The following is a 23305-nucleotide window of genomic DNA, read 5'->3' as shown; positions in this document are numbered from 1 at the left end:
GTTTCTGAACATTGAGGATTATTTGATTTGATACAGTAATAAACATTTCATTTTAAGATAAAGGGAGAAAAGTCCACTGACTTATTTAGATGTATAGTATCACGTTGAGCAGCACAGTTAATCGAAACAAAAAAATGAAATTGTGTTTATTAAATCACCTTAAATTAAACTAGCTTTGATTCAATACAATAAATATGTATGTGCTTCTGAGTGAAGCATGGTACTGTGTTCATTTACAAGTGAGCAGTAATGATCCAGTGTTTTCAGTATCTCAGGGTGGATCGTAGTCAATGCTGCTCCATAAGAACTGCTTATTTCTGCATCTGCTCTGAGTTTGGATTGCTTTTGGTAATGCAACATGTGCCAACCATCTTCCCAAACTTGTAAAGAAAAGCCCTTATGAACTGCCTGCTGACAACAAAAGAAAAGCTTAAAAGGCTACTTGTGGTTTTACAACATAATAATATTTTGTATCAATATTATGTCTTATCACAAAAAATAGACAATTAGTTAGTCAAAATATATAAAAAAAAACAGTTACACTGAAATGTCACAATAATAATATTTCTTATTTGTTTTATATTTAACAGTAATAATAATCATAAGTACAACAACAAAACAACAATAATAATAATAATAACAATTTGTTGTTGGTGTTATTATTATTATTATTATTATTATTATTATTGTAAAATTTATATTATAATTGTTTTCTTAAAAACAATTATACAAGAGATCACAGCGATTCACCCAAGCACCTTACGAAGGATATGTGCAGTGCCCATGAGTGCGATCTTTTGCACTTTATTAGCTGACTTTATTATTATTATTTTTTTTTTATTTTTTTTTATTATTATATAAAATGGCTTTTTTAAGGCCAAATTGTGCAACCCTACAAAACAAAACACATTTTAAATCACAATTTTTATATCAAAATGCAATTACAATTACAATTACAAAACAAAACAAAAAAGTCAAAATCTAACTATATTTATAAACAATTCCTGTCCAAATGTCATCGGTTGATCCAAGAAAATACTGAAGTCTTGAACCCTGGTGTATTTTATTTTTTTATAAAGTAAAAAGGAACAGAATAGCAAAGGAAATGCTCTAATTCTAGGAAAGTAATTCACTGCTATTTGTGTACCTAACATTTTCAATACCCCAAACATTTCTTGTCTCCTCACATTCAGTTTTAAATGATACCGAAATGGTGAACAGTAAACTCCACCTACTTTAATTTTGACATTGACAACCACTGATGCAGTCCCCCACAGTGTCTATGGTGATTATGGCCCTGGGCTGATCCAATATTGTTGTGACTGGCTGCTCAGGATGCTCCAAAAAAACAGAGCAATAGTCTAAAAACAAAACCACAAACATGTGCTCATGTATGCGTGTACCTACGTTCTTCAGGTGACACGTGTGGCAGAGCCTGGCCTCGGACCAGTCGACAAGTGGAACCGTCTCCAGCACAAATGCCACAGTTGTCCTCTTTAGCGTTGCTTGCCAGTTGTCTGTCACAGCCGACTTCCTGTTGGAAAATACAGAGGCATAACTCAGAAAAAAGGCAAAATAGGAAACTTGACTCAGACTCCAAATGATCCACAAAGGTATTTTGAATTGAACATTTTCCTGATTCATCCCTCCTGCTGCAACACTATTCTGAGAGGCAACTGACAAATCATGCTTCCTCCTCAACAGAATAGAAACGGACAATAAAATGATGTGGATTGAGAAACTAGCCAGCGCACGACTCCAAACTACAATGTTTAAGCTCTTACAAGCATTATAAAAATTCATGGAGAGCCAACATGTAAAACATGGAAAGAATATTTTTTCATAAGTTTTCATCCCCATACATGTTCCCTCCAGTTTTCCTCAATATTTACCCAGAAAGATGTGCTTCTGACAGTGATGCTCTTCTAGGAAACAACCATCTGCACCAGAAAAGCTGCCCAGGTTTAATACAAAATTCTGTTTACACTAGCGGGGCAATAAGGAAAGCAGCCAGAGAAAGCAAACAGCAAGACTTTACCCAGTAGCTCTGGTAAACAAGCACAAGTAAACAGACAAGCTTCATTTACACCAATTTACCTAATACACACGGGGACTGAGGTCAGATTCGGTGCAATGCAAGAGAAGTTTCATCAACATTGTCGAATTCAGTTACTGTGCAGTACTACATTGAATACTGATGATTGTATCTGATTTAGTTTAAGTGCATTGTGTTTCTTTGCAATGGGCCAGATGGAAAACAGAGAGGCTATGTCTACTGAAAACATTAAGAAAGTTCACCCAAGAATGAAAATTCAGTCATCATTTATGTACCATCTGTGTTTTCTTTTTTTTCGGTGGAACAGAAAAGTTAAGTTTAGCTGAATGTGCCAGAAGCTCTAGTCAACAAAATTAAATGGGGATGTATACTTTTGAGCTCCACAATTGACCAAAACCTCTCCATAAATGTAAGATTTGTGCACTATATTCCAAGTCTTCCAAGCCATGTGATATCATTGTGTAAGGAATAAATAAACACATAGAAAGCTGTAATATTAAGAGTTGCATATATTTAAATGTATATATTTTTTTCAGTTACACAGTATGCAAGAGCAAATGGAAGTTAAACCATGCAGAGTGGCAGAACACTAAATTTTTTAATATATATACAGAACCACAACAAGAGTTGTTGTATTATAAGTTGTTCCTGCCTGTCAACCAATAGATAATGACTTCACAGAACTTTGAATATTGTGATAATATTGTGTCATATAGGCTACTTTTATGGTGCTTTTTTTTCTGGGCTTAATAGCATTCATCCCCTGTCATCCTTCAGAATATTTCCTTTTGTGATCCCTATTGGAAAAGCGTCCCATATGAGGTTAAATAATGACACATTTCAGTCTATTTTTGGTATCCAGTGAATCAAACATAGCCAAGAAGCTCAAAAAACAGATATTCACGCTCTAGGTGCACTGGAAGGCTATTTGCAAAATGAATGCAAAATTAGTGCTAAATAAACTATTTTATGTATGCAAGTAATTATGTTAGTTTCCAAGCAATTGGAGACCCTGTTTTTGGAAATCCTGTGTTTAACTTCCTAAACCAGAGCCATGGTCAAATGGAAACTCGATTCCTTGTCTTTCTGTCGATTCAGGCCTCTTTTTCTCTCTTTTGCTCACACAAAGACACAGAACTGAGGTTAATCTGGCAGAATCATGACCTAAATATACCCCAAATCCCCACATATGTAACACTGAAAAAGAGAGACAGTTTTCCTATGTTTATGGTCATTATTTCATTATCTTTCCATTTTAGCTGCAAGTTTTTTATATTTTCAGGAAATGTGAGTTATGCTGTTAGAAATATCCAGGATGGAAAACCTGTTGGCGTCAGTACCACCAAACAATAACATTAAGCCTTTGGACACGCAGTGAAAAAGACTCATACTATGGCAGAAACAGATGGTTTGGTAACTTTAGTGGATGGACACTTGATCCATATATAGTCTGAAAAAGAATTGGATAAAACTGTAAAGCTTATTCTCATTGTGCTAATATTACTGTAATGCATGTCAGAACAGGGCTGAAAAGGTCAAGAATTCTCCCTCGTAAATACTGAGTGGCGTTGGCTTCAGAAAAGTGTTCTTCACCTCATCAACAAGCCTAGACTGAACTTTAAAGGACAGATGTATTAACCTAAGCGCTGTAAATGCTCACTTAAATAGGCTTATGTATAAATAACATTTTCAGATTTCAGTTTTTACTTTTGGGTTTTCTGGGAGTTCTGCCATCTCGCACTGCGTTCAAGTGCACCTGGTAAGCTCCCACTTCCGTTAGACAGTCGTTTATAGAATATTTCACAAATCCAAGCCAGAAACAAAGTACAAAATCAGCCAAAATCAAGCAAATAAACAATGGACGATCTGAAAAAAGTTCTTCTCTCTCCCATACCAGTGGATAAGCAATACAACATGCATGTGCACTAACAATTATTTTATCAAAATTATAATATTTACTTCATTACAATTATATTATCATAATAAATATTATTTATTATTTTAGTTCTATTATTTGGTTAAATGCTACTGTTAAATAAACCTACTATTCAAATCCTAATGAATTTGTATAATGTAGTATCTTACTGCTATTGTGTCTGTCTTATTTTTAATAACAAAAAAAAAATTAAATAACTCTACTGTGATCCATATTATTATCATGAAATGAAATGGTAATAACTCACACCATGAAATAAGATTTTGGTCATATCACCCACCCCTACACTGTAAAATAAAATAAAAGAAAAGAAAAGAATACATTTTAAAATCTCACGTTTAATTCACTTTGTTACTTGCTGTTTCTTTGTAACTGTTTGTGAAATTGTCAACACCACGTAAAACAGGTATAGAAAACAGTTAATGCTTGTTTTAGTGCCACTTATGACAACTCTTATAATGTCATGGACTAATATTTTTGAACTCAAAGGGTGCCTCACTGTCAGTTTACGTAGCTTAAGTTAATTGATGTTCACCTGACAAATCCCACTGATGCACATATCCAGAGAATCCGCTTTGCACCGAGTGCCATCCAACACTTTGGGCGCCAGTTCCACCACCAGGCTTTTCCCCCGGGCTTGACATCGGAGGGCACAGGGTGAAACAGGATCGTACGTCACAGGTATCCACTCGTAGGTTTGTCCTTGGTACTTGATGTCATTGTGGGCGGAGCATTGTTGAGCCCTGAAGTCACCTGACTCTGGAGGACAGTCCTGATTGGAAGAAAAACAGAGAAAGATTTGGCAACTATAAAAAAAAAATTAATATCTTTAGGTGGATTTTCTTACGAAGTGCATTACATCACTGAATATTAATTACATGCTGGAAATGGTAGTTGGTAACAATCTACATTAAGTATTTTAGCTTTTTGATTACATTTCTATTAATTTAACCTTATTTATCACATTAGTTTGAACAGGATAATCCTGTACCATATGGATATTAAAACAACTAAATTAATTAATTTAAAAAATACTATTTTAAATGTAATATATTATAAATTATTTTAAAATAAAAACTTTTTTTTTTACTAATTTGTTACAGAAGAATTAGAGGAGGAATTATGAATGTAATTTATTAATAATTTACTGTCATTTTGTGTATGTAGTCTGATGAGTATTTTAAAATGTTATATAATCTATTAACAAGTGTTTAATTTTTGGAATCGGATTACGTATTTTATTTATACTGTATATAATGAGTTACTACTCAGCATCAACTTTGCCTACAAAATAGAAACACTAATATTTAAAAGGCCCAAAAATAACAGCTGACCTAACATTGGCACTGGAAATATTATTTTCTATGTGGCGAGATTAAATCGTGATCATGTGTGTAACATCATAAAGCTTATGCAGATGACTGGGTGCATTAACGAATGGTGACAGTGTAATTGAACTGTGGCAGGCCTCCATGTTTTGAAAAACAATATTTCCTATGTCATCTCCTGTGCACTAAAGAAAACCACAATTCTTCCTCTGCAGCTCGGGGCTCTGAACTCATTTAATCATCCGACCGGCTCTGAAGCCCCCATGTGCAAAGATCATCAGTGATGCCCATGACTGAAGCGTCTCCATCGGATAGAGCGATTACAAATCACAAGTCCTCAACGTCAGAATCGTAATGGAAACAAAAAGAACAATTCGACAATGGACCTCATCAACAGCAATTATAAAGCCTGACAGGGAAGACCGAGCATCAGTTCTCACTGTTTTGACGGAAATGGGATAAATGTTATGCTGGGAATCTTTCCCAGATGGCTCTGATTGGAATTGTGGGTGAAGGAGGAATGTGATTCCAGATGAAACCACTTCAATGGTAGAAAAACACTGGCTTTTGATTAAAATGGTCCTTGAGACACATGGGCATCTAACTGCTCTCAAAATGAGTTTGTCCAGTGGTTGGGGACTATTGACTGAATCATAGGGCACCATTCTGGTTCCATAACAACTCCTTTAACTGTTTTTTTTTTTAAACAATTTAAACAATTTTTCAAAGAATCAGTTAAACAATTGGTTATAAGAATTATTTGTTCACGAATCAGACTACACTGATCAAGCCTAATACAATAAAAGCAAAAATGACTAAATGTCATGAAAATCATTTGATTCCATGCCAGTTTTTTTTTTTTTTTTTTCATTCAAACTAAACACTTTAGTTTAGGGACCAATTTTTACTGATAACTACTGTAGTTACTTATTAACATGCATATTACTAGCATGCTGGCTGTTTATTAAAGGGGTCATATGATGAAATTTCAAGTTTTCCTTTCTCTTCGGAGTGTTACAGCTGTTTGCGCATAAATAAGATTGGAAAAGTCGCAAAGACTAAAGTCTCAAACCCAAAGAGTTATTTTTTCTTTAAGGGTTAGTTCATCCAAAAATGAAAATTATGTAATTAATTACTCAACCTCATGTCATTCCAAACTCGTAAGACCTCCGTTCATCTTCGGAAAACAGATTAAGATATTTTAGATTTAGTCTTAGAGCTTTCTGTCCCTCCATTGAAACTGTCTGTACAGTATACTGTCTATGTCCAGAAAGGTAAGAAAAACATCTTCAAAGTAGTCCATGTGACATCAGAGGGTCAGTTAAAATTTGTTGAAGCATCGAAAATACATTTTGGTCCAAAAATAACAAAAATTATGACTATTCAGTATTGTCTTCTCTTCCGGGTCTGTTGTGACTAACGTCAGCAGCGTCACTGCGGAGTCATGAACGCGGATTGACAAGAGACCTGGAAGAGAACAAAATGCTGAATAAAGTCGTCAATTTTCTTTTGGACCAAAATGTATTTTCGATGCTTCAAAAAATTCTAACTGACCCTCTGATGTAACATGGACTACTTTGAAGATGTTTTTCTTACCTTTCTGGACATTAGGGGTGTCACGATTTCGATTTTAAATCGAAATCGATCGAAATTAAGTCACAGTCTCGAACTTCGAATTAAAAAATGGAATCGTCGATGCTGCCACGCCCCCACGTTGTATGACGGCAAATCAATGACAAAAATAACCGAGCATTCAACTGATGCTGGCGCGCGCGCTATATGGCTTCCGCGAGAGGAAAACTGAATCGGATGTGAAGAAACGGGTGCCCGCGAGCTCATTTCAAACTCTCGCGCGCGCGTGACATGTACTCTGCGCGCAATAAAAGCCCTCGCACGCTTATGCTCATTCCCCACATCCTCGCGCTCGATCATCTCACCTCTATATATATAAAGTCCCCAACCACTGGACAAACTCATTTTGAGAGCAGTTAGATGCCCATGTGTCTCAAGGACCATTTTAATCAAAAGCCAGTGTTTTTCTACCATTGATATATATATATATATATAAATGAATGACTGAAGTGTTTAACAAGCGTTTTATCTTTAATCTTTTAAATAGATACATCGTAAAATTTGAAGGTTAGTTTAGTCATTTTTTATTGTTTTTGTTTGTTTTGTTATGAACTTGAATGTCATCTTTTGTGACTGCACTTACAAAAGAGAAACTGGATGGCAGTTTATTTTAAGTTTTCAATTGACTAAAGATATAAGTTGTTACATTATGTTGTTAATAAAAGTGTTAAATTTGACAGTGTAATGTGGTACATTGCAAACAAAGGTCAAATATTATATTACATAAAAGTCTAGTTTGAAAAATGACAATCTGTGCTTTAAAGAGAATAAATGTAAAAATCGATAATCGAATCGAACCGTGACCTTAGAATCGAAAATGCAATCGAATCGAGGATTTGGAGAATGGTGACACCCCTACTGGACATAGACAGTATACTGTACACAGCTTCAATGGAGGGACAGAAAGCTCTCAGACTAAATCTAAAATATCTTAATCTGTTTTCCGAAGATGAACGGAGGTCTTACGAGTTTGGAACGACATGAGGTTGAGTCATTAATTACATAATTTTCATTTTTGGGTGAACTAACCCTTAAAAGTTACAACTCATCCACACCCTCCTAAATTGCCTTGTTTAAACACGCCTCACAACTTACTTTGTGGGAAGATTTGCCTAGGGTCGCTCAAATATTTACTCAAAGAAAGAAGTTGTAACTTTTATTCTCATTGTAGTACTGTTGCCACCACCATCATGTCGTGGAGATGCTGTGTATTTCTAGATGTTAAGGGGCGAAACATTTCCGTTACATTCTTGAGGTATTCGGCCAATCACAATGCACTGGATAGCTGGCCAATCAGAGCACACCTAGCTTTTCAGATCGATGAGCTTTGTAAAAATCAACTCGTTTCAGAAAGGCGGGGCAGAGAGGAGCAACAATAATATACAATATGAGGAAATTCATGTTTTTTAACTTTAAAGAACATAAACGCATTGTATTACACCAAATAATGTTATATGACCCCTTCAATACTTATTGACACAAATGAATGCCTTATTCTGCATTACCATATTTCAGATCCCTTAATCCTACCCAATACCTAAACTTAACAACTACCTAACTATAATAAGCAGCAAATTAGTAGTTTATTGAAGCAGAGAAATTTTTGAATAAAAAAATGCACTATGGAATTTAAACTACACTCACACTCTTACTGGTAACAGGATGAATAACCAAATGAGTACAGGTTATGGGTATGAGGGTACTAGCTCCAATTGACCTATCGGTAAGCCCCTCCCCTCAAAAGCAGATCAATAAGATTCTATGCAAACCTCTTTCTGCAGACACAGATTGCCGGTGAGCCTCATAACACTGACTTACTGTATTGCTGCATGTTCTGTAGCGGATGTTCCTGCCCTCACAGTTCCTGTGGAACAAACACAAAACAAGAAAATCTGATATGTTACAAAGTCATTGTTCTTGTTTGTGGCGCAGCCCCTCCATCTTTTGTCTCAATATTACAGTACATTATCAAGGGGAAAGGAACATCCTACTATTTATTCCTACAGTATAATTTTCAGACCTGCTCTTGATTGTTCTCTCTTTAAACTGCTCACTTGTTTGTGAGACTCTTTGTCTATTTGTGCGCTTCTTGAGAACCTAAAATGAATAAATGCTATATAGAAAAAAAATTCCCTCTACAAAAAAAATAAAAATAATAATTACCATTCTGAAATATTTTTCAGTATAAGTGCATTTAAATAATAATAATAATAATAATAATAAACATGAAACTATTTGCAATTTGTGATTTTCTCCAAAAACATGAATCCAGCTACAGTTGTATTAAATATGCAACAATGTGTATTGAGAAGAGGATGTTTAGACACAGAAATAAAGAGAAAACCAGAAAGAAGAACAGCAGGATATTGACTTTCTAAATTAACTCAGCCTAAAAACATTAGCCTATCATATTTCAGCTTATTAATTCCGTTCAGAAGAGCAGCAGTCACCCTAAACAGAAATGGTTCACATCACAAGACTTCTAAAGGGTAGAAGGAAGATGCAACCAGACTGTTATTAAGATCTCAATCTTTCTCTGCAATCGTCCTGCCCTTGAGCGAAATGATGAAGGATGAAATTCTAGCATTTATTCACTGGATACTGCACAGTGCACTGCATACTGAACAAAACAAAAACATAACTACCATTTGGCAATCAGATCAAATAATTAGTCATGCAAGAGAATGCAGCTCATATAGATTCAGTGATCAATCACAGTTTGTAATTAAAATATATTACAAACAGTTCTCTTGAAAAATATGATTACAGCCTAAAATAAGTGTTTTCTATTGCAATATGTTTTTTTTTTGTTTTAAGAAAATGTATTCCTGTGATGGTAAAGGTGAATTGTCTTCAGCTTCACATTATAGTGCAGAAACAGGGTTATTACAGTTAAATACTAAAACGGAAATTAAAATAAAATATATACACAATTTTCTATTTGAAGTAGTCATCAAGAAAACTAATTACTAAAAGAAAAATGAATAAATCATAATTAATAATAAAAACTACATCTTTAAATCTTTAAAATAAATGAAAATGGTAAATAGAAAAATAGAAAAAGAAATTCTCAATATGCTGCTTCATATTCCGATACTTTGGTTTTATTTTTGAGAATTGTTTAAAGAACAGAAATTAGATTTTTTTTTGTATATTATTGCTAAATTTTTAACACTTTTTTTTTTTTACAAAATTTTACTGACCACAAGTTTTTAAACAGTAACCCACAGTAATTAACAATTCAACAAGTATGCACTGCATTCTTAAGGCTGCTTCAAGGGGCAGAATATAGTTATTTAGTTAAGTCTTTTTCTATGTTTCATTCTTCTCTTTCAGGTCATCTATAGCCTTCCCTGTCTCCACTCCAAACCATCAATGTCTGTTATTTCTGCTCCAGTGCTCTTTAACAGGTGCTCTGGCCTGTGTGCAAGCGATATTGCTCGGATGCTACGATTCAGAAAGAGCGTCTTTGTTCGCTGACCACATAATCAGCTGTGGAATCACTTCCAGATCTTCCTGTAATCAGCAGAACGCAATCACAACACAAGCTGGCCCACCGCTGCAGCTCTTCTAAAGTTCTACTGACAATAAACAAAAGCAGGAAGAGAGCCGAGGTTATTCCAGTAGCACACAGAAAACTCATGATGGTCTGTTTAATATCTGTGCAAGACATTTTTCTGTGGACGAAATGGCCTCAAATATCAAAATGGTTATTGATTTGAAGAAAAAAAAAAAATATTTGAATAATGAATTCCCAAACTATGTGTCAAATTAACTCAAGAACAATATATATTTCATAATTGTTCTGTTTTTCCTGTATTTTGATCAAATAACTCTAACCAAGGAGAGCATAAGAGTTCAAAAACATAAAAAATCTTGGCCCCAAACTTCTGAAAGGTTTTATACAGGGGAAATTAATAAAAGTGACTTGAAACCATTCTGCATTATGTTAGAATTTTCTTGGAAAAAAATGAATCTTCACACAGGAAGCATTTAATTGCAAATCAATGAGAACAATTTTACGTTGAGGGTCAGCAGAAGCATTTCCAATGAGACCTGAAAGCAAGCCATAATTGGCCCTTTCTCTTGTTTTCAGTCGGATCTAACCGGTCAATTAGCTTTAAATGAGTATCGCGGCTTAAATGGCGCATGACTTCCATTTTCTGTGCATTGCTTTAACTCTTGGCATCTACCCTCCAGCAATGAAGTAATGGGCAGTGTGAAACAAAAACACAACTGCATCCAACACAACAAAAAAAAAAACAGATATCTATCCCAGTATTAATGTGCATAAACAATTCTAAATAAGTCATTCATTGGGTGATTTCCACTGCTGTGCAATCAAAACATTGTTTGCTTCAGCGAGGTCTGACACACCTGGAAAGAGCTATCCGTTAGCGTTCCCATTCATTTCAATGGCAATAAGTCAGTCGAAAGTACATAATATCTCTCAGGTTTGGAGCCAATCATCGGAGTCGTAAATGGCATGTGACTAATTACTCCAAAGCCGTAGGAAAATAACATCATGGCAGCATTGATTGGCTAATGGGACTCAGTACTGTACCAAACCTTTTACTAACAACTGAGCCGGAGTTGGAGTCATTTTTAACCCTTGAGTTTCATGTCTAAGACCGGCCCACTTTAGTTCACGACTGATTATAGCGGTTACAATAATGTAATTTCTCTACAGCCTTGTAATTCATTATACTGTATTTTTCTACAGCTTTATTTTTGTTTTTTTACTGGCCTTTTTTGTACTGGCCTTTCAGCGCCACCTTTGCACCTTCAAGCAGTTAGGAGGTGAAAATACTGTGAAAATACACACACAAATGTCAAGAAATTTGAAAGCATAACAACTGAACATCTATGAAACCTCATTGGTTTAATTTAAGATTGCCATACTGAACGAAATTTGCACCATTGCTTAAGTGTTGCTCAAAATAATTATCTGGTTTGAGTAGGGCAATCTTATATGAAACCAATTAGTTTTAAAAAAATCTACTTTTATTAGTATTCTGAACTTTCATTTTCTTTTGAGTTCCCGAAACTGACAGATTTCAACTACTCTGAATTGTTTCATTGCTTTGAGTTTAGTTGGCTGGGACTTCTTGCATATATATTCAAGTTTAATGTTAAGTAAAATATTAAAGCTGCAGTCTGTAACGTTTGACGCTCTAGCGGTTAATAAACAGAACTGCTTGCGTCTTGCGGAAGAACATCATAGCCGGAACTACTTCTCTCTGTTTATGTCTATGAAGAATCACAAAGGTACTGGGTTACTCAGCTGCGGTACCCCCTGAAGCAATCTAAAATAGTCAGAATATAAACACTGATTATAGGTGCACCCTAGTGATTCAGGACAAGCCAAAAACACGGTTTGGAAAATGGATTCATGGTGTACTCGCTTATATACATTTTTCTACATTTTGAACATAAACAAAGTTACGGACACCAGCTCTGATTGGTTGTTTCTTACCGGGAGCGGATTAATTTCTGCAAATGGCAATAGGACCACTGGGAGGAGCCAGAGGAGCTTCATTTTTTCACAGATTATCTGTCTCATATTCTACTGTCAGGACATAATGACAGGTTTAATAAATATGTAAAAAATATATTTAAGGATAGGAAAATGTTCTATTTTAACATTTGAAAAAACAGATATTTCGCCTCACAAAGTTAACAATTATAAAGTTAGCCAACTTTACTTTTTAGTAGAGTTGTTCCGATTCCGATACTAGTATCGGAAATATCTCCGATACCACAACAAATTCTGGCATCGGCATCGGCGAGTACATGAACCCATATACCGATCCGATACCATTTTCTTAAAAAATACCTAGTTATGACCGCAAGCTTTGCCTAACCGCTGCACGGTTCTTCTTCGCTGCTCAAAATGCATTGAAAACACAGGAAGTTGTGCTGTGTTGCCACAAGCAACCCCTGTTTAGAGCAGCGAAGAAGAAATGAAAACGCGTTAGCAGCCCTGATCTATATATGACTGGATCACTCATCACATTCTAAACTGCCAAAAGACAGTGAAGCCGCTTCTATATTATAGATCAGTGGTTAGCAGTATGTCTCTGTAGTACCGGTAGTTACAGACTCTCAAGTATATTCAGTACCGGCAGCTGCGTTCAGTCGCTTCAGTCAAAGCGCAGGGCTCCAGACAGTAGCCGAATATATACTAGTGTCTGTGAATATTAAACTGCAAAATACTATTTAAATATTACTCCCGCAAAATCTACATCTCTGTGGGTGACTGGCACAGATGCGCGAGAGCTCGCTGTTTTGTAGTCTCTGCTGTGTGTCATGAGGACACGAACGCATAAACCGTCACTTCATGAGAATTTACCGTTTCATTTGAGAATACTGTCATATCATAAACACAGACACTCAAAGATCTTCATGGCAGCCCATTAAAATAAATGTTTGGTTTACATGAGTAAATTGACAATATATAAAGCTACTGTTGTAGCCTACAGTAATAATAATACGTCTCTATAATAATAATAATTATGCCTAGATGGTTGCTTGTTTTTTACTTGTTTTGTTGTAAAGAGATTATCTGATTAATAGATCTTTTTTTATATTCCTAGACTTATTTGTTGCAGTTTTTTTATACAGTTATATTGTAAAACTTAAATACCTTTTTTAGTTTGCGGTGTTAGATTTTTGGCTGCATTTGAAGTTCTTTTTTGCATATGAAAATAAATAATACTGTCAAATTCATGTTAGATAATAAAAATACTGTAATAAATACAGTAGTTCACCATGTATTTGTTCATGTTTTATTGAGGGATCTGTCTGAAGCACACCATAAAAAGAATTCTAGCAATTTACACAGGGCTAGTAGTATATACAGCTGTATATACAGATACACACCCAGGTATCGGATCAGTACTCGGTATCGGCCGATACCCTGAGCCCAGGTATCGGAATCGGTATCGGGAAGAGAAAAAGGGTATCGGAACATCTCTACTTTTTAGTCAGCAAAGTTTACATTTTGATGTTCAAGAAACTAAAATTGGCTTAAAACAAAACAAGCCAATTAGCATTTCAAAACTAATATTATACCCAGAAAACACATTTTGCCGTATCCATGAATGATTCAATTCTCTTGGCTTCATTCTAATGACAACGACTTCGCTGTAATGTATTCTAAATCATGTAAATTATGCACATGCATAATTAATGGCATGTGTACTTACATTATTGTTTGAGCAACAAAACTTTTTTTCCTTTCCTTTAGAAGGAGTGAGTGAGGCAGAAATAGAAGTAGAATTAGAAGGAGGGAGAAACACAGACTGTTAAATCCAAAGTATCTGTCATGTTTTCCATTCTTTCTGGAAATTATGCACTTCTCTGTCCTCTCTGAGGTCAGCCATAACCATGAGCGGCCTGACATCACAATGACAGATATCTGCTGTTGACGACTGAAATCAACTGTGGCACTGTCATATAAAGCACAATAACAAAACAAACACAGATATATATTTTTACTATGCTTGGTCTGTGTGAAGACAGACAACAAATAAATTCTGTTCTCAGAAAAGCATTGTTTGTTTACAGAAGCCATTTTCTTTGATATAAAGCAATAAAATTCAATGATATTAAAGAGTGACTAAAATGTACAAACTTTTTGAAGCACATGCACACTGCGCAAAAAAAAAAAAAAAAATCCTGTTAGATCTGATTGCTAGTGATTCAATACAAAAAATTAAATAATAATTATTATTATTATGGTGATATTGTTTCAGGTATTATGGGATGAAATGATTGCTTGCCAGTATATTTTACACCTTACAACTGTAAAGTGTATCAATTAATATGTAATAGTACATATCAATATAGCATTGCAATTGAATGTATCGTAAATATATCATTTAATTAGAGTGTAATACTGTACAGATATGTTGCTGCCATAAAGCAATCTGCCATCTTCACAGAATTCCGTGCATGCTCACCAAACTTACATACTGTACTCTCTTACATACAGTATAACTTTCGCCTTATTAGAAGTCAATGTGCCATCAGAATAATTTTGAAACAGTGGCTTTAAAGGAAGGGTTTGTGTTTGAGGTGTCATGGAGATATAAATGCATGTATGTGTATTCACTCACACTCCGTTGAGACACCTGCGTAGAGAATACGAGGCTCCGCCTCCACAGGTGCGAGAACAGTCACTCCACGTGCCCCAGGCGTCCCAACCAGTGTCCCTCTCCTCATCCGAACGGGTCGTTCTCGAGGACTGCAAGACACAAAAACATCAACATTTACCAAGTTGCAATACATATTTATGTTAAACATTTTCTTAAATCCAAGATTAAAATTCAGAATTCATTCTTCATTGCAGTCAATTTCTGATGTTAAAGGTATGAATCTGAATGACCATGCATTTGCTGATTTGTTGACAATTCAATGGCTATTTTTTTTTTTTTTTTTTTTCATTTTTAAAAATATATCTTCATCATTATAAAGTACCGTCCTTGGTGTGAATGGCCAGTTCAATGCCCTCTATTTTTGGTCTTATAATTCTCGTATTGCCCTGAAAAATCATATCGCTATTGCTGGATGAACTTTTTTTTTTTTTTTTTTGAAAAAAAACACTAATTGATTTTCCAGTATAATTTATGTTTGGTCATCCACCCATCCACTGAGCTGCTTCTTTCTTCCCACCAGTAATTCCCTCTTGGACACCGGCTACACACTGACCTTGAACATTAGCCAGGCTCCCAGCACTCCAGAATACTTCTGCTGGATTTCTTTACCCACTCAAACTCTCCTGTGTGTTGATACAATTTATACAGCAAAATATACTCATGTCTAACTCTGACCGCCTTTTTATTTGGTGTCAAATCAATTGAAGCTCACATTTACTGAACACAACCTCCCATGTGTCTGATCCCGAAAGCAACCAAGACTGTAATTAAACAGTAAGACACGAGAGACTTGTGTTGTGTCTAGGAACAACTCTGTTCAGGAATCTCATTTCACATAAGATTTAAAAATGACATGTCAAGACTGACATCACTGATTTTATTGCTTCGTAAGCATGGTGGCATTTTATAGACAGTCTGAATTTTGAAGAAAATTAGTTGTTAATCCCTGAACCCCCCCCCCCCCCCCCCATTTCAGCACTGTAGTCTCTTCTGTTATGTGTAAAAACTGTCTATCCAGCAAAGCTATCATGTGGTTTTCTTTAAACCTAGTGCACAAAGGATAGTAACTATCTTTACGGCTTTAATTTGGTTTGTTGGAGCTTAAACTGCTGTTGTGTACTAAAAATGGAGTGAAGATCATTGAAAACTAAATTATCTAAATGAAAACTAAATCTATCGTCCATCCATCCATCCATCCATCCATCTATCTATCGTCTGTCTGTATGTAAGTCTATCTATCTATCTATCTATCTATCTATCTATCTATCTGTCTGTCTGTCTGTTTATCTATCTATCTATCTATCTGTCTATTGTCTATCTATCTGTCCGTCCGTCCGTCCGTCCATCCATCCATCCATCCATCCATCTATCTATCTATCAGTCTATTGTCTATCTATCTATCTATCTATCTATCTATCTATCTATCTATCTATCTATCTATCTATCTATCTATCTATCTATCTATCTATCTATCTATCTGTCTATGTATCTATTTTGTGGAAACGACAATCGTTTTTTTCTTTGATGAATAGTGAGTTTAAAAGAACAGCATTTATTTGAAATAGAAATCTTTTTTTAACATTATTAAATGACTTTACTGTCACTGTTGATCATTTAATGCATTCTTGTGTCATAAAATTACGAATTTCTTTCAAATTAATAAATAAACATAAATCTCCCTGAGCCCAGACTTGTGAACAGCAGTGTACATCTATTTTAACCAGGCTCCTCTGATGGATAATGTGCAGTTGTTCTGTGGGAAAGGCCAGTTTCTTTCGGCATTCTACAAATTCTTGCTCATTTTCGTTTGGAAAATGTAACATCTCTGCTTGTACAGTTCTATTACCATGAATGTGTGTGTGTAGAGGCTTTCTTAATTTCACATGTTGGACCGCAGTCCTAGTTAAACTGCCCGTCAGTAGTCGCCAAAGAAAACAGACAAGCAGCAGTGGGCTTTGACTAGCTAGCCTCGCAGCACTGATGGGATGTCAGCTTTTACAATGATCTAACAGCAATCCATTTCCCTGAGGACTAAACTTTCCAGTCAAGAGAGATGCTGTAAATTGCCCTCAGATTAAATTTCAAATCCCTATTGTTTTAAAAGTTACTAGCACAGGTTCTTCCTCTATAAGACTTCCTGACCTCTTTATGGTTTCTCGCCAGGCTCACCAGGTACAAAAGCAGACGGTTTACTCCTGTCTCCTCTTATTACAAATCGCTGACCTGAAAATGGGACCTGAAGAGCTCACATCAATGTCCACACTCATTTGGTGTCTATGCTGAAGATGAGGACCCTATTGGCTAATGCTAGCTAGAGGTTCGCTTAGTTCAGGTTTCATTAGCAATGGTTGTCAAGCCCTGTGTATAAACAATGGTACTCAACAGACATTACATAGCGATAGAAATATTTCATTCTGTGCTATAGTTCAGTGAGTAACACCTTTAAAAGTACTTCCATTTAATTACATTAAATGTTATTTAATAGAGCATAACAGTTATATACTGTATAATGTACATTTTTTAATTATTGTAAAAAAAAAAAAAAAAAATATATATATATATATATATATATATATATATATATATATATATATATATATATATATATATATATATATATATATATATATTATTTAAACCTTTTATATAATAATAACATTAAAATTGATAAAATTATTAATTAGAAGTAAAAATGTGACTAAAATAACTTTGAAAACACATGTAATATATATATAGATTTTTTTGTACTTTTATTTTTAATTTTTTTAGATTAAGTTATATGTTGCTTTAATTAATTAAATAAATAAATAAAATTTCAGCATGAAGGCCGTTCCAGCAGTGAGACCAACTACTTGAGTCCAGAATGAACGAGAGAAAGTAAATGACAGAGAGACCATGCAACAAACGCGTGACTCAGAAAACCCACAATATTCAGTGTTGTTTAATAGCCTCAGCAGCGCCCAGTAAACGACACACCAGAGATCCCAGCGAAAATCTGAGAAAATAAGAGCAGAAGATGGCAGACTGCACTGGCAGCCACACACAGACGTGCTGTTCAGCGTCTCCACAGCATCTCAAGACTGAGCTCTCCGACGGACAGACGTGTCGTTTCACAACACTGGCTAATGCAGCTCAGAGGAAAACCAAACACCTCTCTCCGGTTACGCACAGATTTCTGACTTTGTTTACATTATGATTTCATATTGACTTAATATTCACTCTTTGAATTCAGATGCATACACACTCTCGATGCCAAACATAGCCTGTCATTATTTAATTCAACTAGAATCTGTAAGTCCAACAGATTTAAATGAACCTCGTTTATGTTTCTAGTGTTTGTTTTAATGAAGTGAAAGAAATTTGTGTTACGAAGGTTGCGAGGCCAAAACATTTCAGTAAATGCTGGATTTCCTGAAAGCTATGGCAGCGTGTGGGAATTTCTCCATATTATTTCTTGTGTCCAACACCTGCCTGCAATCATTCAGTTGTGTGAGAGTTGTTTATGTATTGTTCTGTATTGGTTTAATGAAGTGAAAATTGCTAAATAAACAGAATCTGAATGTTTAGTTTGTGTTTCCCCATCATTATGACAATTTAGCATTTTGAGCGCAAGTACATAGAGCCTAATTGGGCCTCAACATACCCTAAATCACTCCTTATAAAATAATAACGGAGACCGATAAGGCATCTATTTTTCATGCATCAAGTTTAAAATTTAAATTCCCTAACCTGAAATAGTAAACGTTGCTATGTACATAACTTGTTCAGCACAGTTTTTGAATGATGACAAACGTACATTTCCATTAGAAAATTTCATCATTTTGAAAATCAGGTATTTTTATATAAATATAGGAATCTTAAAAATGACTTTGAAATTGAAAGACAGAAAAAATAGTAAAATTTTTTACTTATATTAAAATAATCCTAAAATTATTTTAAACCAATGCATTTCACCATTTTATATATAATTAAAAATGTTTTCTGCTTATACAGATGAAAAGCTTCAACCTATTTCAGTTAGCAACATTTTAACATTTAACATTTTTGTTCTAAAATGGCAAAACCTAAAACTAAATTATAATTTTATTTTTAATTTTTTTTTTAGAAAATCAAGTTCATTTTAAATCAAAACAAACTATACTAGGATGAAAATGCAATAAAAAATTCTATTAAGATTCAAAATTCGATTAAAATCATCCTAAATTCATCATTCTGTTTTCTTAACTCGGTGTATTTTTGCAGAGGTAAGCATTTTGTGATCGAGTTGGGAATTCAACTTCCAGGTCAGTGCAATGCACTTCCTAGCAACAATGAAAGCAATGTTTGTATATTTTATTTTGTGGTTGTGTCTGAGATTAAAATCAGTGCAATTTCCTAAGAGACAACGCTCTGAGTCCACTGGAAATGGAGTGTCCAATATTTTGGCCACTGTACTTCTAAGCTCTTGCCAACATTTCTAGCTTTACTGCACCCAACTGTAGAACTCAATGTACTTTTTTCCAAGCCAATATTTCTCTAGTACGTCTGGATTATAACTATACAACATTAATGTTGTTCAATACATTTAGTATATAATCCAATTGAATCTAAAGCTGAACTTGATTCAAACAATTGGTTTGATCCAAGTTCTAGAGAGAGCACAGTAGGCAAACAGAAAGGTAACTCAAAAAGCCAGCAACACTGCATTGTTCAGAAAAAAAGTACTTGGTCTATAGAGACATACATTTCATATTCCCATGTCTCACTTGATTTGTCAACACTAGGAACCGAGTGAGCTAAAAGTATATTTTGGACAAGAGTGCTCCAGAATATTGAGCGACCTCAAATAACTTCTCTATACTTGTCAGTTTAGGTAAAGCCTCTGATTGCCAGGACTGCTCCTTGGGAAAGATCTTGGTTGTAACAAATAATGTGCTTGTTAGATAGATCATGTTTGTTTGTCACTTGCGTTCTCTCCTCCAGGAGTACTTTCAAACAAAGATGCAACAAATCACGGTTTGTGTAGCCGAATAGTCACTAGATGAATTACTATAATCAGTTTATGGCAAGGAAAAAAATACTCTACAGTGGAGCCTTTTCAGCCAATATTGCAACATTAATGTAAATGTTAGCATGAGGTTCATGATGCAGAGCTTTAACCCAATTTTAGAGATGCATAAATGTTGAATTTAGCAAAAAAACAAAAATTATATATATATATATATATATATATATATATATATATATATATAAAATTATTTGAATAGATTATATTTTAATGAATAAATGCAATAAAATGTTAACAAAATAAATGAAAGATCTCTCAAATTGACCAAATTTCTTTTGAGAACTTGGCAGTAAAAGTAACATTAGAAAAACGCAAGTCTTACATGCTCAATGTGTAGTTTTGAATTACAAATTTAAGGAAGATTATACAGTATTAATGAATCAGAGCCTGTTCTCTGCCAGATGCAGAGTTCCTGAGCGTCCCTGCTAGCGCTGCTGTACTCAAGATGGCCAAAAAATAAAACATCATGACTGATATTTGCATGCAATTCTTATAAACATACCATTACATAGCATTAAATCAAATTCGGAATCATTAATCAAATTTAAATCAAATCAAAGGCTCCCTCCACCCAATTGTTACGGTCTCTATTATAAAAAGGCGTTGAAGATGAAGATTACATTGAACCGTAACAGTTTTCCCCCACGGCACGTCCTCGTGCCTACAAAAGTTCAACAGAGGAGGTAGGGTCGGGATTAAGGAGGTGGGGGTTAAGGAGGCGGGCGTTGGGCAGGCAATGGAAAGGGAGCATAGTCCATAGTGCCAGAGAGGGATGGAGGGAAAGAGGAACCAGGAAGAAGCCTGGAGCAGGTGTAGCCAGATAGCAGATAGCCAGAGACCAGCCAGGATTGTGGCTGACCCCACCAGGGGAGCTGATGGAAGAGGAGCCAATGATGGAGCCAAGCAGACGGAGAGTCAGGGTAACACTGAGTGACTGAGGATGGAGGCGTAGTCGGAAAGGAAGGAGAAGTCTGACAGAGCCAGAGGGATGGAGTGACGAGGCATAGCCAGCGGAGTGGAGTCCCGAGGTGGCGGATGGTCGAAAACTGACCAAGATGGAGCCAGAGGGCAGAGGGAGCCCGGTGGGATGATTGGCCACAGTGGAGACGAGGGAGCCACCTTGGCTCCTGGCTCCCTCGTCTCCCCTGGGTCGGAGGATCGAATTGGAGTCTCAAAGGCTGGAGGTGGAGACAGGGGACCCTGGGGTAGCCGATGACAGGAAATCTCAAAGCACAACCAAAAAACTGGACATTGCAGGCTGAGAGTGAGCTGAGGGCTCTCCTGAGGCAGCAGAGACAGGGCTGATGGACTGCCTGGCTGATACAGAGGAGGAGGGAGTGGGAGGCTGGGTGGGAACACAGAAGGACATGAGCAGGGCAGAACCAGTGGAGACGCAGGAGCTTCAGGGCAATACTTTCCAAACCAGTCTATTAAGTCCATTTTAAAGATGTCCATAAGCTCCTCTGAATACAGCCCAGTGACCAGTTGCAGCTCACCCTCAGGAGCAGGAGAGTGGGCAGGGCATCCCTCCAAGCCCTCAATCTCAAATAATCCAAAAAATTACTTTAATTATAATCCACATGAACACAAGGAAGAAACTCAGGGTAGCAGAAACACATGTAACATAAAACAATAACCAACAAACTACTAAACAGACGGAAGACTTTAAGTAGGGCAGCTGACGAGGGGAAAACAGGTGAAGAGAGTTAACTAATAACTAACGAGAACAGAACAGAACCATAACACACATATTTTGGATTCAAAATTTTTATTTTTACTGAAAGGCATTAAATGTGCACTACAGACATTAAGACATCCAGGGTTTTGAAATGTCCCTAAAAACTATTTTAAATCCTACCTGTAGCACTAGACTGTCCCTTAATGAACACAATAAGTTTAGCCTGTTATAATTAGTTTTGGGTGATTACTCAGTTAACAATGGCATGACAACAGGAAAAAGTTATTTTGTTTTTTAGTTTTGGTGGGCCTGGTCTTCTTCATACTTATTTTTGACTCTAACTACCATAATAATTTAAATTTAAGAAGTTATTACATATTTTATTATGAGCTTTACCAATATTCCATTTTCAATTAGCCATTTAAAAACTAAGAATACCATCTAAACTAATAGAATTGTAGTCAGAACTTTAAATAGTTCGTGAACTGAACCAACACTGGCATTGTTTCAATCAAAATTTACTCATTTAACTTGTGTGCATAATTAGAATAATCGCAAAAACATTTGTGACTAAACCACTGTTTTCATACCATGTGTTCAAGAGAATAAAATCATCACTTCCTGGTGCAAATCATAGCATAATAATGAAAGTTTCTGCAATTGAGGACGCCAGGACGCAGACAAAATGCGATAACAAACACTGCAATGTCATCTTGCATTCAGTGATATTTGGGAACGCAATCTTTATGACAGTTATGGGAGGTGATTATACCATAAACTGTAAAAAAACAGTAGTTATTCATTTGGTGCCCGAGTCTGAGCAGAAGTTATTCATTTGAAACCCGAGTCTGAGCAGTAGGGGGTTTCTACTGCACAATGAATACATTTTCTAATCACAATTATAATTATGGATGCCACAATTATGTAATCGTTCAAAGTGGCAATTAATCATTCAAAGTCCACTTATTTTATTCTGCATGCTTACGATGCATTTTTTTTTATTTTCTACATTATCTTAAGGGTTTTCCGTTGTTTTAGTTTCTGTATTATAATAGTGTTGATATTTTTGCTTTTTTAATAATTTAAAGAAGAAACCAATCCAATGTATATTTGACATTTGAGGCTTAATACTATAGAAAAACACCAAAAGTTTTTCAGTCAGTGATTTCAACTTATTTCATATAAAAATACAGCATGCAGTTGCATCAAACAATGGCATAAACATCATTCGATGTAAATGTTGGTAACCGAAATTAATAATCGCAATTACAATTTCAAGGAAATAATCGACAAGTATGATTTTTGTCATAATCCTGCAGCCCTAGCAGTAGTGATTAACTTGGCGTCCAAGTCTGCACAGCAGTGATTTATTTGGAGCCCGAGTCTACAGCAGTGATTCATTTGGAGCCAGAGTCTGTGCAGTAGTGATTCATTTAGAGCCAGAGTCTGCACAGTAGTGATTCTCAAAA

General features: G+C 35.5%; 1 protein-coding gene across 1 annotated transcript in view; it reads right to left on the bottom strand.

The window, feature by feature from the left end:
• Window positions 1–23305, bottom strand: part of LOC127961344 (ADAMTS-like protein 3) — a 150144-nt gene that overhangs the window by 58606 nt on the left and 68233 nt on the right. Inside the window, exons 4-7 of the mRNA XM_052560422.1 lie at window positions 15073–15200; window positions 8771–8816; window positions 4528–4764; window positions 1408–1534 (exon numbers count right to left, since the gene is read on the bottom strand). Coding sequence (XP_052416382.1) covers window positions 1408–1534; window positions 4528–4764; window positions 8771–8816; window positions 15073–15200 — 538 coding nt within the window. The remainder of the gene's footprint in view (window positions 1–1407; window positions 1535–4527; window positions 4765–8770; window positions 8817–15072; window positions 15201–23305) is intronic.

The sequence above is a fragment of the Carassius gibelio genome, chromosome B7, assembly GCF_023724105.1.
Source record: "Carassius gibelio isolate Cgi1373 ecotype wild population from Czech Republic chromosome B7, carGib1.2-hapl.c, whole genome shotgun sequence".
NCBI classification, from domain to species: domain Eukaryota; kingdom Metazoa; phylum Chordata; class Actinopteri; order Cypriniformes; family Cyprinidae; genus Carassius; species Carassius gibelio.
Note: the sequence above shows the minus strand (reverse complement) of the source record. Positions and strands in the feature narration are given on the sequence as shown.